At 40.5% G+C, this 14,757-nt stretch overlaps 1 protein-coding gene across 3 annotated transcripts in view; it reads right to left on the bottom strand.

Annotated features, from left to right (window-relative positions):
- Window positions 1–3,007: 3,007 nt before the first annotated feature.
- The window catches only part of LOC139455349 (signal peptide peptidase-like 3), a 66,139-nt gene continuing 54,389 nt past the window's right edge, over window positions 3,008–14,757 (bottom strand). For all 3 annotated transcript variants that reach the window (XM_071236906.1, XM_071236905.1, XM_071236904.1), the window contains exons 5-14: window positions 14,459–14,578; window positions 11,250–11,328; window positions 10,824–10,936; window positions 9,838–9,944; window positions 9,364–9,435; window positions 7,754–7,842; window positions 7,139–7,184; window positions 6,815–6,965; window positions 5,593–5,702; window positions 3,008–4,838 (exon numbers count right to left, since the gene is read on the bottom strand). In XM_071236906.1, coding sequence (XP_071093007.1) covers window positions 4,770–4,838; window positions 5,593–5,702; window positions 6,815–6,965; window positions 7,139–7,184; window positions 7,754–7,842; window positions 9,364–9,435; window positions 9,838–9,944; window positions 10,824–10,936; window positions 11,250–11,328; window positions 14,459–14,578 — 956 coding nt within the window. In that variant the 3' untranslated portion in view covers window positions 3,008–4,769. The remainder of the gene's footprint in view (window positions 4,839–5,592; window positions 5,703–6,814; window positions 6,966–7,138; window positions 7,185–7,753; window positions 7,843–9,363; window positions 9,436–9,837; window positions 9,945–10,823; window positions 10,937–11,249; window positions 11,329–14,458; window positions 14,579–14,757) is intronic.

The following is a 14,757-nucleotide window of genomic DNA, read 5'->3' as shown; positions in this document are numbered from 1 at the left end:
AACAACAAACTAAAAACCTAGACCCATTTGCAACCACAGCTTCATTTTAGGTCTGAAATGAGGATCATATTCGTCCAATCAAATGACCCTCATGGGCAAGAGAAATTCTATGCAAAGTTTCTGATAGGAGGCATGAAGATGGTGACGTCACTCCTGAGTTGAGTCCTCTGTTATCAACAACTGGTTTGCCAAGTCCAGACTTGAACATGTACATCCAGCTGGGATATAGCTAGAATACTGCACAAAATCCTAATAAAAAACCCAGAACACATTGCTTTGAAAAAAATTAGTTTTATTTTTCCTGTGGCCTACACGGCAAAATCCCCTGAACATGGCCTCTCTCAGAACGTCCATCTTTCTCATTCATACAATATATAGAAGGTATAATCTTAAATATACGAGGGTGTCATACGTAATAAATGTTACAAATATATACATCAATAACACTTATCTAGAGCTGTAAAACTAGAGTGAGACTAAACATAATATACGAGCTAAAACATACTCCAATCACGTTTTTGTAGATTTATTTCTTAACTGATAAGATAACTAATGCTGAACTTTGGCAACCACAAAACAATCCTGCAGTCTCCAGGTTATTTGGGTGATCAAGACTCTGCCTTTCAGCAACATTTGCATCACCACCTGTTTCAGTAGCCACGGCCAAAATGGAAGATTCAAATGTGGCTGCTCACAAAGGGAGGTAACTACTGTTTCAGTAACGATTCAGTTAAAGTTACATTTCACCTATAAATGATTTTTTCATTATTTGCACAAAGTTTCCAACGATACTTTGCTCCTAAAAAGATTAGATTGTTATGAATCTTTTTAGATTTCTCAAACGGTTCTATTATTCTCATAAAATTTGTATCAAGAGAATTAATAGTTAATGTCTTTAAAAACCCTACCTGTTTGAAGGTAATCAAATCGGCATTAAAGTCTTTCAATGATACTTAATTTTAAGTATAAAACAGTAGAGGCAATCACATTCAACGATTGCTTAACCTAAATTGAATGAAAACCAGTTAAAATTGACTTCTCTCATTACAAAGTGAAACTGTATTCTGAAGTATGAAGTATTTAATTCTGGTGTTAATCACAGTTCAGTAATTAACCATCCCTGACCAGCCACTTTCCCCCTCTTCTGCTAAACCTGCTGTTCAGCTGTGCACATTACTGAAGCACTAGTTTTCTAATTTCATTACACTTGAGCAACGAAACATATCACATACCAAAATCCAGTCAATTCTTGTTTAAACATAAAAACCACATGAACGTTTTTTACTTGTTTTTAAAAGTCTGATGATGTTTGTAAATTGGTTATCATAAAATATTTGTTTTTTTTCTCGACATTAAATAAAAACATTGATTGATCCATCGACATACACGTTAACACATTGATTTCAGTAATTATACCAAAATTTCTTCCCATCTTGAAAATTAAATTTCTCTATTTTAAGAGGTAAAGAAATCCTCAGTCTGCAAAATTAGCAGTATAAAATGCTAAAATGATGCCCCACCCACGTTCACAAAAAACATGTCTGCTAATTACTTCTGTCTAAACATGGCCAAATTGCCCAGTGTTGTATTGGCGTGAAATTTTAATACAATTACTGCATACAACCATACAAGTAGCAAAGTCCATCACCTGCTTCATTGAGCTTACAGAGTCGCCTCCCCTTAAACTGCTTTGCATCTGACACTCTTTATATCTGAAATACTTTCCTTCGTGAGAAAAACAAATTAAACCTTCAACAGATGGGGACTAATATTTAAATACAATGAAACTTGGTGAGGTGTGGTGTGCTATTTGGGTAAATTACTCGAGAAAAGAAAAATAAGCTTGATAAATTTGTAACTTCTTTGGTCACTGATGTCTATAGCAGTATGACTGCAGTTACCATGATTACGTAATAATCCTGGAGATATATTTGCTTCGTAATGCATTATGTTAAAAAAAACTTTTGAAATAATATATTTTCTTGTTTCTTTTTTATTAAGAATAAGTGAACAGTTTTCTTCAGGTGAGATACGAAATGAAGTACGGGGTGAGATACGGAGTGAGATACGGGGTGAGACGAATCTGTGAGCCCAGATTTCCCACAAACCATCAACATTCACAACTAGTTACACACTTAATAAGAGAGCCCATCCTTCATCGAAGAATGTTGGTATATTTGCGAGGGAGCAGAGATACAATCATATAGGCAACCGAGGGATGACTTAACTTAAACTCATTAGATTACAAACGCATTGATACTTAAACTTTAGACAGTGTGCATCACTTATTTCACCTCACAACAAGATGCAAAGTAATAAAACCTCATGGAACATTTGCTGGGTGAATTTTTAGAATATCTTCAGTTTCTGTTACAAATCCAACTGTTGCTGAAAAAATAGCTACACCTTGACCTAGATGGAAGACAGGGATAATTTTATGTGTTTACTGATCTGAAAATAAGTCTTCCTTCGACTGGATACAGAAATGTGATATTTGATAATAGGCCAGACTCTCTCTCTTACCTTTTAATTGATCTTTGGTCCAAAATTCACGTAAAATTAACATTCACTTTCTTCTGGTCGGCGGACAAAGACAAACACTTGCGGTCCATGTTTTCAACCATTCACTTTTTGGAGCAGCAGAACCAAGTTTGTAAACCAAGTTTTAAAAATAGTCTGCCCTTATTTCCCACTTTCTATAACGTCCTGGATGAGGAGAGTCCGAGTGAGTGAGTTTGGTTTAACGCCGTTCGTAACAGTATTCCAGTTATATCACGGTGTGTCAGCTTAATGTGGGAGGAAAGCCCGAAGTGATGCAGGTCTCAGACGTTTACCACTTCGGTGAAACCCACGAGCACGGGTATGGTGCTGACAAACCTAGAAACATAATCGGGGCGAACCGGGATTCGAACCCACAATCATAGGTTTCTGGCGTGCCGAAGGGACGCAACTCTGCACAGCGAATCGCGGCGCCTTAGACGACTGGGCCACCCGTGCCCCCGAGGAGAGTCCGAGGACTATTGTCTTGTCTTGTCAGCTACCTGTCCAAAATATTTTATCCTTAACAAAAGTAATTCTCTTTAAAAGTTTTAACTGTTTTTTCCTTAATCAGCTTTTGATTTAAAGTTTGATATTTTACATGCATTAATTGCATTATTAACATCTAAAAAGGTTCCTTACTGTGTCAAAAACAAAGTCCATTTTTTTGTACTTCTCTGATAGAAAACTTCCTCCCAGCAATGACAGAAAGATCATTAAACAGATCACAAACTCTTACAGACTTTCAAGTAACTAATATTGATGGTGTGAATCTGGATGTTATCACATGACTGTCATGTGATCTATGCTCCCTCCAATCCATGTTCAGGGCCTGCTCAGTGGGCCAACTCGAGTACATACAGGTTGAAAGGTGACCCTGTTCCATGTAGTTCTACACACAATGAAATGTCCGCACACGATCCGTAACGAATCGTCACATTCTGGAAGTCATTAACAGGAGTCACAGCATCAATATGCAGCTGAATTATTCCCAGTTCAGACAAAACCACACCTGGGTAGCCTGTCCGGCCTTACATTCAGTGGAATCTTCCAACCAGGTACACATTTCCACAGTTTGGTCTTTCAGGGCAAAACACGAGTCATGGACTTTTCCACTGCCCATATTCCAGTGAGAGATCCATTGTTCTATTTTCTTGAACAACCTCTGTTAAATGGAATGGAATCTTCTGCTGTATGGTTATGCATTAATGAACTCTTCCATGTAATGAAATCTTCTACCCAAACCATAAGAGACAAACCATTCCATTTTTAAGGAAGACATTTCGGTAACAATGCCATTGATGCTTTGATGATATCATCCGAAAACAAGGGCCATGCCATTTTATATGATTTCGGCCTTAACATCCTCCCTGAAACACAAAATGGAATCCTCCAACATCCATCCACTCACACAATGGTTGGACTGTTCCACTTCCGAAGTATGGGGGTCAGGTACACAAATAAATAAACTTAGTAACTGGCCACAACACAAAACACACTGAATATCGAGTGGAAGAAACAACTCCATAAAGAGTCCTGTCTCTTGTACACAGTTGTGTTGGAGTCGTATAAATATAAATAAACAAGTAAAACCATCTACTCCAGGCAGTCCCTCAGCACTCCATGACGACCAGCTATATAAGTCCCACCAGTCTCCATCCGCCACAAATAGTCTTTCAATTTCACAGTTTACTGAATGTCTCAAGAAATGACTTCATTCCAAACCGCTGTATGTTGGTACCATCCTTAAAATCATAAAATCCAACTATCAAATGGATTGTCTTATTTCTCCTCAAAATGCCCAAAATGAAATATGAAAGCATGAATTGGGACTGAATGATCTCCATGTGAAAAAAACTCTCTCTAAAATATTATCTTTGTAAAATGCTTTTTTCACATGACAATATGGGAGGATGATATATGATAAATGTGTCTCCATTAAAAGACAGCATGAATTATTGGCATGACAACGCAGATCATTCTGGTATTTCTGTGGTTATTTTCACATCAATGCAAGAGTTACTCCCCTTCTTTGAGAGTTGTCTCCCTTTGCATTTTCTACCATTTGAATTCTGGCCACTCTTGGCAAGCTTCATCACATGAAGGTGTCGCTCATCTTCTTTCAGTCTTTAACAATCCTTCTTGTTTTAATGTACCATTAGAAGGTCACCTCCTGTATGACGGCGACTGCCATTAATGAATATATGTATTATGAATAGCTGGTGATCCCACTATACTTCAATGTTTTTGGGCTGCACAGACACAATGAACGGTTCATGCCACATCCTTCTCAGGTCCCCCTGAAATGACAGACAAAAAAATAATATTACATTTTTTGTTTAACAGGACTCAATGGATAGTTGCCCGTTTACATTTCTTAGTCTAGACCTTGTACTTAGTGCCTTGTGTGAAACCGACACCCTGAGATAGCAGACAACATGCAGTGTTTGAATGAATCAATTAATGCGAGTTTGGTTTTACGCCATTTTTAGCAATATTTATATATTTCAATTTCTCTCGTAGTAAGAGGCTCGCTGACTTGGTTGATGTACCGTATTTGACGTAATAAGCTTCCCTCTCTACTAAGCGCCCACGGCTAGTGAACAATACCAATTAGCACCCCTTCCGATTGATCAATGTACACAACATTTATTTATTCGTGTGTAATACGCACTCGTGTGTTATATGCACCCTTAACTATGGGCAATTAAATTCTGGAAAAATGTACCTCTCGTATATAAGCATTTCAGGCTGTCAGCATAAACCACAAAATCTATCTTTCAACTCTGTTTTTTTTCACCAAAATAATATTCTAATAAGAGTCCCCTATTTCTAATTTTGAGAGTGCCCTGGGCGCTTATTACGTCAAATACGGTACATCATTTTATCCCAGTTTAGTAGATCGATGCTCATGATGTCAATCACTGGATTGTCTGGTCCAGGTTTGATTATTCGACTGCTGTCATATAGCTAGAATATTGCTGAATGCGGCGTTAAACAGCAAAGAAACCAAACAAGCCAACTCTAAGAGCAGTATTTCCCTGTGGTATTTACCTTCAGGTATGCCATACACAGTAGTGGAAGCAGAGTGAACGGCACCAGGTATAACAGAGCCGGCTGGGCAGCCTTAAATAACTCCGAGGACACAGTGGCCGTCAACAATCCTGAATGTACACAAACATAACATATAATATTCACATAATATTCATATAATATTAACACTTCACATGATATTCACTTAATATTTTAAAAATATTTTAAAAATATTTTAAAAATATTCAAATAATATTATATAATATCAACAAAAATATTCATAAAATAATCATGCATAATAATAAATTGAATTAGACTCAACAAAGGGTTACATTAGTAAACGTTCTCACTTGGTGAAGCATGAGTGCCCACAAACATATGAATCACAATCAGGGCAATATTGGATCTGAACCCACAATCACAGGATGCTGTTACACTAATGGGAGGCAACTCCGTATATTGAGGTACTGCAAGCACTGATTCCACAATAACTGGGACAACCTCAGGTGTCTCCAATTTCTTAGATCCAGGAAAGGAGGGTTGTCATGCTGAGGTAAGGTTTTGGTCTTATAAAGAGGAAGGAGTGGGGTGTTATATGAGGAATGGGTGGTCAGTTATACCAGGGTGAATGAGTGAGTGAGTGAGTGAGTGAGTGAGTGAGTGAGTTGGGTTTAACACCGCTTTTAACAGTATTCCAGTTATATCGCGACGTGTCAGCTTAATGTGTGAGGAAAGCCCGAAGTGATGCAGGTCTGAGAGGATGTCATGACGAGGAAGGGTTGGGGTGTCACGTCAACGAAGGGTCAAGGTGTTATGTTGTGTTAAGGGAGGGACGTTATATCGAGGAAGGGACAGTGTTATATTGGGATAAAGGTGGGAGCTATATCAAGGTAGGGGCTGGATGTTATATGGAGGAAGGGATAGGGTGTAATAATGGGTTTAAGGTGGGATGGCATATAGAGATAGGGGAGGGACGTTGTATCGAGGAAGGGACAGTGTTATATTGGGATAAAGGTGGGAGCTATATCAAGGTAGGGGCTGGATGTTATATGGAGGAAGGGACAGTGTTATATTAGGATAAAGGTGGGAGCTATATCAAGGTAGGGGCTGGATGTTATATGGAGGAAGGGATAGGGTGTAATAATGGGTTTAAGGTGGGATGGCATATAGAGATAGGGGAGGGACGTTATATCGAGGAAGGGATAGAGTGTTATAATGGGGTAAAGGTGGGGTGTCAACTCACCTAAAAAGTATCCTAAAAGGGAGCAGTGAAAGTAGGTGATCTTCTGCACATAAGTGGGAGGGGGAGGCACGCCAGCCTCTGCCGAACTGATCTGGGATTTCTTGTATGCATCGTATCGAAGAACAAAACACAGCAACAAGCCCGGCATCACCTGCAACAACAGATCATTTTACAACATTGCTGACAAATTTCTGTTAGATAGGGTTGACAAAATGTCTTTTGTTTCAGTTTTTTTTTACGCCACAGTCCTTAACAGATAATAAAAGCAGATTCATTCCAGAACTGACATTTGTACTTTTACACAATCCTACTGTCAATACTTACAATGTCTCCCAGGCCAAGCATTGAAAAATGACTAGAATTTTGCGTGCTGAAAGGAAAAATGTTGATATGTAAACTACAACCATGATCAATGACATGTATTCACACTGTATACTATATATTTGTATAATTCATTGTAAACACTTGTTATTACACATCTAATGACAAAACGCTTGTTATTACACATCTAATGACAAAACGCTTGTTATTACACATCTAATGACAAAACGTTTGTTATTACACATCTAATGACAAAACGCTTGTTATTACACATCTAATGACAAGGCTTGTTATTACACATCTAATGACAAAACGCTTGTTATTACACATCTAATGACAAGGCTTGTTATTACACATCTAATGACAAAACGCTTGTTATGACACATCTAATGACAAAATGCTTGTTATTACAATCTAATGACAAAATGCTTGCTCTACACACCTAATGACATGATAAATATGGATAATATTAGACATGTTCACCTTATTTTTTCATAAAACTGTTATTAATACTGCAGTTAAACTGTTATTATTATACAGCCTTGCAGGTATATTATTATGACAAATGGAGCCAGTGCCAGTCTATGATAATACCAGTCTTGCAATCAGTGCTGTTACCTTGGAAACACTAATTTGGCGGGCAATGACAATTTAGGAGCATCTCGAACCAGACCCGTTAAGTGAAGCTTCTTGGCAAATAGGCCCACCTGAAAACAGAATCACAGATGAATGACAAGGTTCATGGTCAGCTAAAACATGCAGCCGAAACACGTACAATGTGCTATCCCTACACAATCGAGTGAGTGAGTTGGGTTTATTAACGCTGTTTTTAACATTATTCCAGTTATATCATGGCGTGACAGCTTAACATGGGATGTAAGTCTCCGACGTTTACCACTTTGGTGAAACCCTTGAGCATGGGTACGGTGCTGACAAACCTAGAAACATAACCGGGATGAACCCGGATTCGAACCCACAATCATGGGTTTCAGGCATGCTCAAGGGACGCAGCCTCTGCACAGCGAATCACAGTGCCTTAGATGACTGGGCCACCCGTCACACACACAAGGTCTCTAACACTGGCCTCACAAACTATTATTCTGTACATATATTTCTTACGTTCACTTCATTACTGCATTATGGGTAATATGATCGCAAGATGAGTGATTAAAAGTGTTTTGAATTGGCTCGAAACATTAAAAAGTTCAAGGGCCTTAAAGCGAGTGTGAGTAAGTATTGTTTTACGCTGCTTTTATCAAAATCATAGCAGGGGACACCAGAAAAGGGGTTTCACACATTGTACTCATGTGGGGAATCGATCACATGACGAGGGATCACTTTACCCACTTGGCTACCCCACCGCCCCCCTACCTTAAGAACCTGTGCCCTGTACATGACACTTGTGTCTTATTAACAAAGACACCAAGGTAGGTACAATGACACACAATCAAGTGATGGAGCCTGACCACCCGATCCATCTCGCCCTCCTTAACGACATGTACAGGCTGCTTGGAACTGTGTTCTAGATCTGAATCGTCATGGGATGGACACACAGACACTCAGGACAAATGAGTTCAGAACTATGCCTACTCCTGATGACTCTGTATTGTCACCTCATACAACAAACAGGTTGCTAGATAGAGTTCCACAGCTTATTAAGATGTAGTAACACTGTTTGAGAGTCACTTTATCAAATATTTCAGTTTTGTTTGTTTGCTGTATGACACCGCTGTAAATAATTGAGTCTGGACCAGACAATCCAGTGATTGACATCATGAGCATCGATCCGTGCAATTAAGATACAATGACATGCATCAACCAAGTCAGGGACCCTGATCACCCGATCCCGTTTGTCGCCTCTAACGACAAGCATCAGTTGCTGAAGACCTATTGTGACAAGGATATTTACTGGTTTTCTGGGGCTTCGGCCCTGTCTAACACTGAAGCACATGTAACACATGTGGTATCTCCTCCGGCAAGTGATTTTGTGCGAAATGTGCCCTGTTCACTCAGCAGTGAATGGGTACCTGGTAGGATGAGGTGACCTAACCCTTCTAGCGCCTCACAGGCAGTTTGGGTTGTGTACTCCCCAGGGAGCTGAGAATGAAATTGAGTGCACACCGATCCACTGACCAGGGAAATAATGCAGCGCTGCAAGCATGTTAAAGGGTGTGGATTTGGCGCATGATAAATATAATATAATTTTGAGCAGATGTCTGTCTACTTACTGGGTTTTCAGCAGGTCTGGTTGCGACTTTGACCATAACATTGGCACTAAATATATAGGAAGAGAAGAACACCTGAAACAGAGAGCAACATCATCAGTATTCGGGAAATATTACATGATCATATACTACTCAAAAGAAGTTGAGGACCCCCCTATGGTTAATTTGTCATGGCAATACGTACCATGAAAGAACTCTAGGCGTCATGAAAAGTACTCGGTTACATTACATTATGATATACTATTCAAAAGAAGTCAAGGAACCCCCAATTTGTTCATATTACCATGGATAATCACATAGCATAGCAGATTAACTACAGTCATTTGAAAGAACTCGTGGCACTGCGACTGAACCAAGAAAAGTAGGTTTGAAATAACAGAAGTAGAAATTATAGGCCTTGATATAGGCTATGGACACTCTTGCCTCTCGAAGATGGCCTATGAACGATCCCATATGCGTTTCAGTTTTTCAACCTACCCAGAATACATCATAAACTAGAAGACCGACGAGCAGCAGTGTGGACACTTTGAGACTCGGTAGCCGCACCAGGGCAATGAACGCCACGCACAGACCCATCCCCAGTGCTGAAACATGGGAAAGATTTCAAACATTAACTACCAGGTCCATTCGCTGTGAAGGTACTGTCAAACATTAACTAGCAGGTCCATTCACTCCTAAGGTACTGTCAAATATTAACTACCAGGTCCATTCGCTGCAAAGGTACTGTCAAACATTAACTAACAGGTTCATTCCTGCAAAGGTATTGTCAAACATTTACTACCAGGTCCATTCACTGCGAAGGTACTGTCAAACAGTAACTACCAGGTCCATCCACTGCGAAGGTATTGTCAAACATTTACTACCAGGTCCAATCACTGCGAATACTGTCAAACATTTACCAGGTCCATTCACTGCGAAGGTATTGTCAAACATTTACTACCAGGTCCATTCCTGCAAAGGTATTGTCAGACATTTACTACCAGGTCCATTCACTGCGAAGGTACTGTCAAACATTTACTACCAGGTCCATTCCTGCGAAGGTACTGTCAAACATTTACCAGGTCCATTCACTGCGAAGGTATTGTCAAACATTTACTACCAGGTCCATTCCTGCGAAGGTATTGTCAAACATTTACTACCAGGTCCATTCCTGCGAAGGTACTGTCAAACATTTACTACCAGGTCCATTCACTGCGAAGGTACTGTCAAACATTTGCTACCAGGTCCATTCACTGTCAAACATCTAACAGGTCCATTCACTGACTATTTACTGCAGTGAATTTTAATTACATCCATTCAAGCCATATTAGGGCAAGTTTCAAGCAAGTAGCAGACAATAAAGTGAATGATTTTGTAATAACAAAAGAAAAAAAAAGGCAATATACTGTTATTTTTGTTGTAATGTCAGTGAATGGTAGAGCTGTATTAGAGTAGGAGTTCCAAATAATGAAGGAAGAACTGACCGTCCATGAGGAGCCAGTGCCCGGTGAGGATCCAGACACACACGATGAAGAAGGACATGCAGAAGGACACGATCTCCGCGGCCGTGAACCGACCACAACACCCAAATGAAATTCTGAAAGTAGACAAACCATACTTAATCCAACTTGCCGTCATACAATATCCTCAAGTGGTCAGAATGTGCTTGGATCTGAGGCAAGAGTGTGGAGTTTCAAGTTACAAAATGAGTGAGTGAGTGAGTGAGTTGGGTTTAGCGCCGCTTTTAACAGTATTCCAGTTATATCATGGCGTGTCAGCTTAATGTGGGAGGAAAGCCCGAAGGGATGCAGGTCTCAGACGTTTACCACTTCGGTGACACCCTAATGCAATGGAGAGTGCAGTCAGCCATATTGCATCTGTGTTGGAGGAGTCCTGGAGCCTTGACTTACTTCTGTCCACTTGAGCAGGGCTGGATGATGTACTGACACATCGGCAGCAGCAGGAAGGCGAAGGCTACCGTGGCAAGGACTGAAACAAACACAGTCACATTAGGGGGGACTGGCAAACACTTCATCCACTAGCCTACCCTTAGCGTGGAGAGAGCCCAATGTGGTGCAGATTCCAGGAAATAGCCAAATATACATAAAAAAAACACGAAAACCATGTCCATCCACCCTAATAATTGTTGGTTTGACCCCTCTGCAGAGCTACAGATACCCCCTATAAATATTCAAATCCCGATTACTTTCAATAAACTTGCATAGAGAAGCACACGCATTAAATGAAAAACCCATAATGTATAAATACCCAATAAAGCTTTTTCAGCATGCGTACAAAGGAGCTAATTTCCTAAACACAATAACAAGCTAATTTACTTTCCAAGTCAAGACCATAGCTACCTTTTCTTACTTCACCTTGACTTATATGATCTGTGACCTGAATGGACAACTTTAACTAAATTGATAATAAACCTAAAACGTGTATGGCCAAGAGCAAATCAGATAAAGCCCCCAAATAACTCAAATACTAATGATGAATTTGTATGACCTATGCCATTGTGGAGTGAGTGAGTGAGTGAGTGAGTGAGTGAGTGAGTGAGGTTTTACGCCCATTTAGAAATATTCCAGTAACATCACAGCGGGGGAACCCCAGAAATGGGGGGGAATCGAACCAGGGTCTTCAGCATGATGAGCAAAAGTGAATGAGTGAGTGACAACATTGGGTTTAACACCGTTTTTAACAGTATTCCAGTTATATCACAGCGTGTCAGCTTAATGTGGGAGGAAAGCCCGAAGTGATGCAGGTCTCAGACGTTCACAAACCTAGAAACATAATCGGGGCGAACCGGGATTCGAACCCACAATCATAGGTCCAAGGGACACAACTCTATACAGCGAATCGTGGCGCCTTAGACAGCTGGGTCAGCCGTGCCCCCGATGAGCGAAAGCTTAACCACTAGGCTACCCAACAGCCCCATTGTGGCTAAACGATCCCCAACATAACAGGACCACGGTGTCAAGCATCTGGAGTCGGTTACTAAGAACTAATACGACAGCCATTGTGAGCAATGGTCCTGCACAGTAGCCTGCATGGTCAACAATACCCATCTGTAACAACTGGTTAGGAATCAAATTAGCACCTGGGAAAAAGAGGTCAAAATTACCAAGATCAATTTTTGTCATCGCCAATCCTACAGAAACAGCCCTGTGACAGCTGAGACTTTCGACAACTTATTGTCAGCGGCATCTGTGACCCTACTCAGCGAATTCTTGTCACTTCACATGACGTCTCCGACATGACTACCACAATGTTAACCCTATTTAACTAACTGGCCAACTCCTTCTGTAGTGAGTCAATGAAAGTAATAATGTTAACCCTATGTACCCCAAACACAATCTCAAGCGAGTCAAAGAACAAGTCAACTAAGGATTTACCATATGACAAATTTTTGTTTGTCTGAGATTTTGTATCGAGACATCTACAGCTTCATACAAAACCAGATATTTTTTACAGGAAAACTATCAGCCGAATTATTTTTATAAAAACAACAACCTTGCATCCACAATGTAATATTGTCAATGTAATTCAACCAGTCTGACGCAAAAAAATTGTTTTCAAGAATTTTGGGGGATTTATTTTTTCTGTAGTGAGTCAAAGAACAGGTGCAACTTACTGGCAGTAAATATGGCGAAACACCATCTGTAGCGAGTCAAAGAACACGTGCAACTTACTGGCAGTAAATATGGCGAAACACCATCTGTAGCGAGTCAAAGAACACGTGCAACTTACTGACAGTAAATATGGCGAAACACCATCTGTAGCGAGTCAAAGAACACGTTCAACTTACTGGCAGTAAATATGGCGAACACCATCTGTAGCGAGTCAAAGAACACGTTCAACTTACTGGCAGTAAATATGGCGAACACCATCTGTAGCGAGTCAAAGAACACGTTCAACTTACTGGCAGTAAATATGGCGAACACCATCTGTAGCGAGTCAAAGAACACGTTCAACTTACTGGCAGTAAATATGGCGAACACCATCTGTAGCGAGTCAAAGAACACGTGCAACTTACTGGCAGTAAATATGGCGAACACCATCTGTAGCGAGTCAAAGAACACGTTCAACTTACTGGCAGTAAATATGGCGAACACCATCTGTAGCGAGTCAAAGAACACGTTCAACTTACTGGCAGTAAATATGGCGAACACCATCTGTAGCGAGTCAAAGAACACGTGCAACTTACTGGCAGTAAATATGGCGAACACCATCTGTAGCGAGTCAAAGAACACGTGCAACTTACTGGCAGTAAATATGGCGAACACCATCTGTAGCGAGTCAAAGAACACGTGCAACTTACTGGCAGTAAATATGGCGAACACCATCTGTAGCGAGTCAAAGAACACGTGCAACTTACTGGCAGTAAATATGGCGAACACCATCTGTAGCGAGTCAAAGAACACGTGCAACTTACTGGCAGTAAATATGGCGAACACCATCTGTAGTGAGTCAAAGAACACGTGCAACTTACTGGCAGTAAATATGGCGAACACCATCTGTAGCGAGTCAAAGAACACGTGCAACTTACTGGCAGTAAATATGGCGAACACCATCTGTAGCGAGTCAAAGAACACGTGCAACTTACTGGCAGTAAATATGGCGAACACCATCTGTAGCGAGTCAAAGAACACGTGCAACTTACTGGCAGTAAATATGGCGAACACCATCTGTAGCGAGTCAAAGAACACGTTCAACTTACTGGCAGTAAATATGGCGAACACCATCTGTAGCGAGTCAAAGAACACGTGCAACTTACTGGCAGTAAATATGGCGAACACCATCTGTAGCGAGTCAAAGAACACGTGCAACTTACTGGCAGTAAATATGGCGAACACCATCTGTAGCGAGTCAAAGAACACGTTCAACTTACTGGCAGTAAATATGGCGAACACCATCTGTAGCGAGTCAAAGAACACGTGCAACTTACTGGCAGTAAATATGGCGAACACCATCTGTAGTGAGTCAAAGAACATGTGCAACTTACTGGCAGTAAATATGGCGAACACCATCTGTAGCGAGTCAAAGAACACGTGCAACTTACTGGCAGTAAATATGGCGAACACCATCTGTAGCGAGTCAAAGAACACGTGCAACTTACTGGCAGTAAATATGGCGAACACCATCTGTAGCGAGTCAAAGAACAGGAACATGATGAGCAGCGAGGCAGAAGCTCCGAGAGGCAGGAACATGGCTTGACACGTGTCAATGGTCTGCATCTCTGTTTAGAAACAAACAGGCATATATAAGTGTTTGAATAACTAAATGTTGTTTAACACAGTCAGCAATATTATAGTATATGACAGCAGCGGACAATCAAGCTTGGACCAGACAAACCGCTGCTCGATATCATGATTGCTTGTTAGTTGTTTGACATTAGTCAGCAATATTCAGCTGTTT

This window comes from Haliotis cracherodii, unplaced genomic scaffold (genome assembly GCF_022045235.1).
Source record: "Haliotis cracherodii isolate W230 unplaced genomic scaffold, xgHalCrac1.p SCAF_11, whole genome shotgun sequence".
Lineage (NCBI taxonomy): Eukaryota > Metazoa > Mollusca > Gastropoda > Lepetellida > Haliotidae > Haliotis > Haliotis cracherodii.
This window is presented reverse-complemented; position numbering and strand designations above follow the sequence as displayed.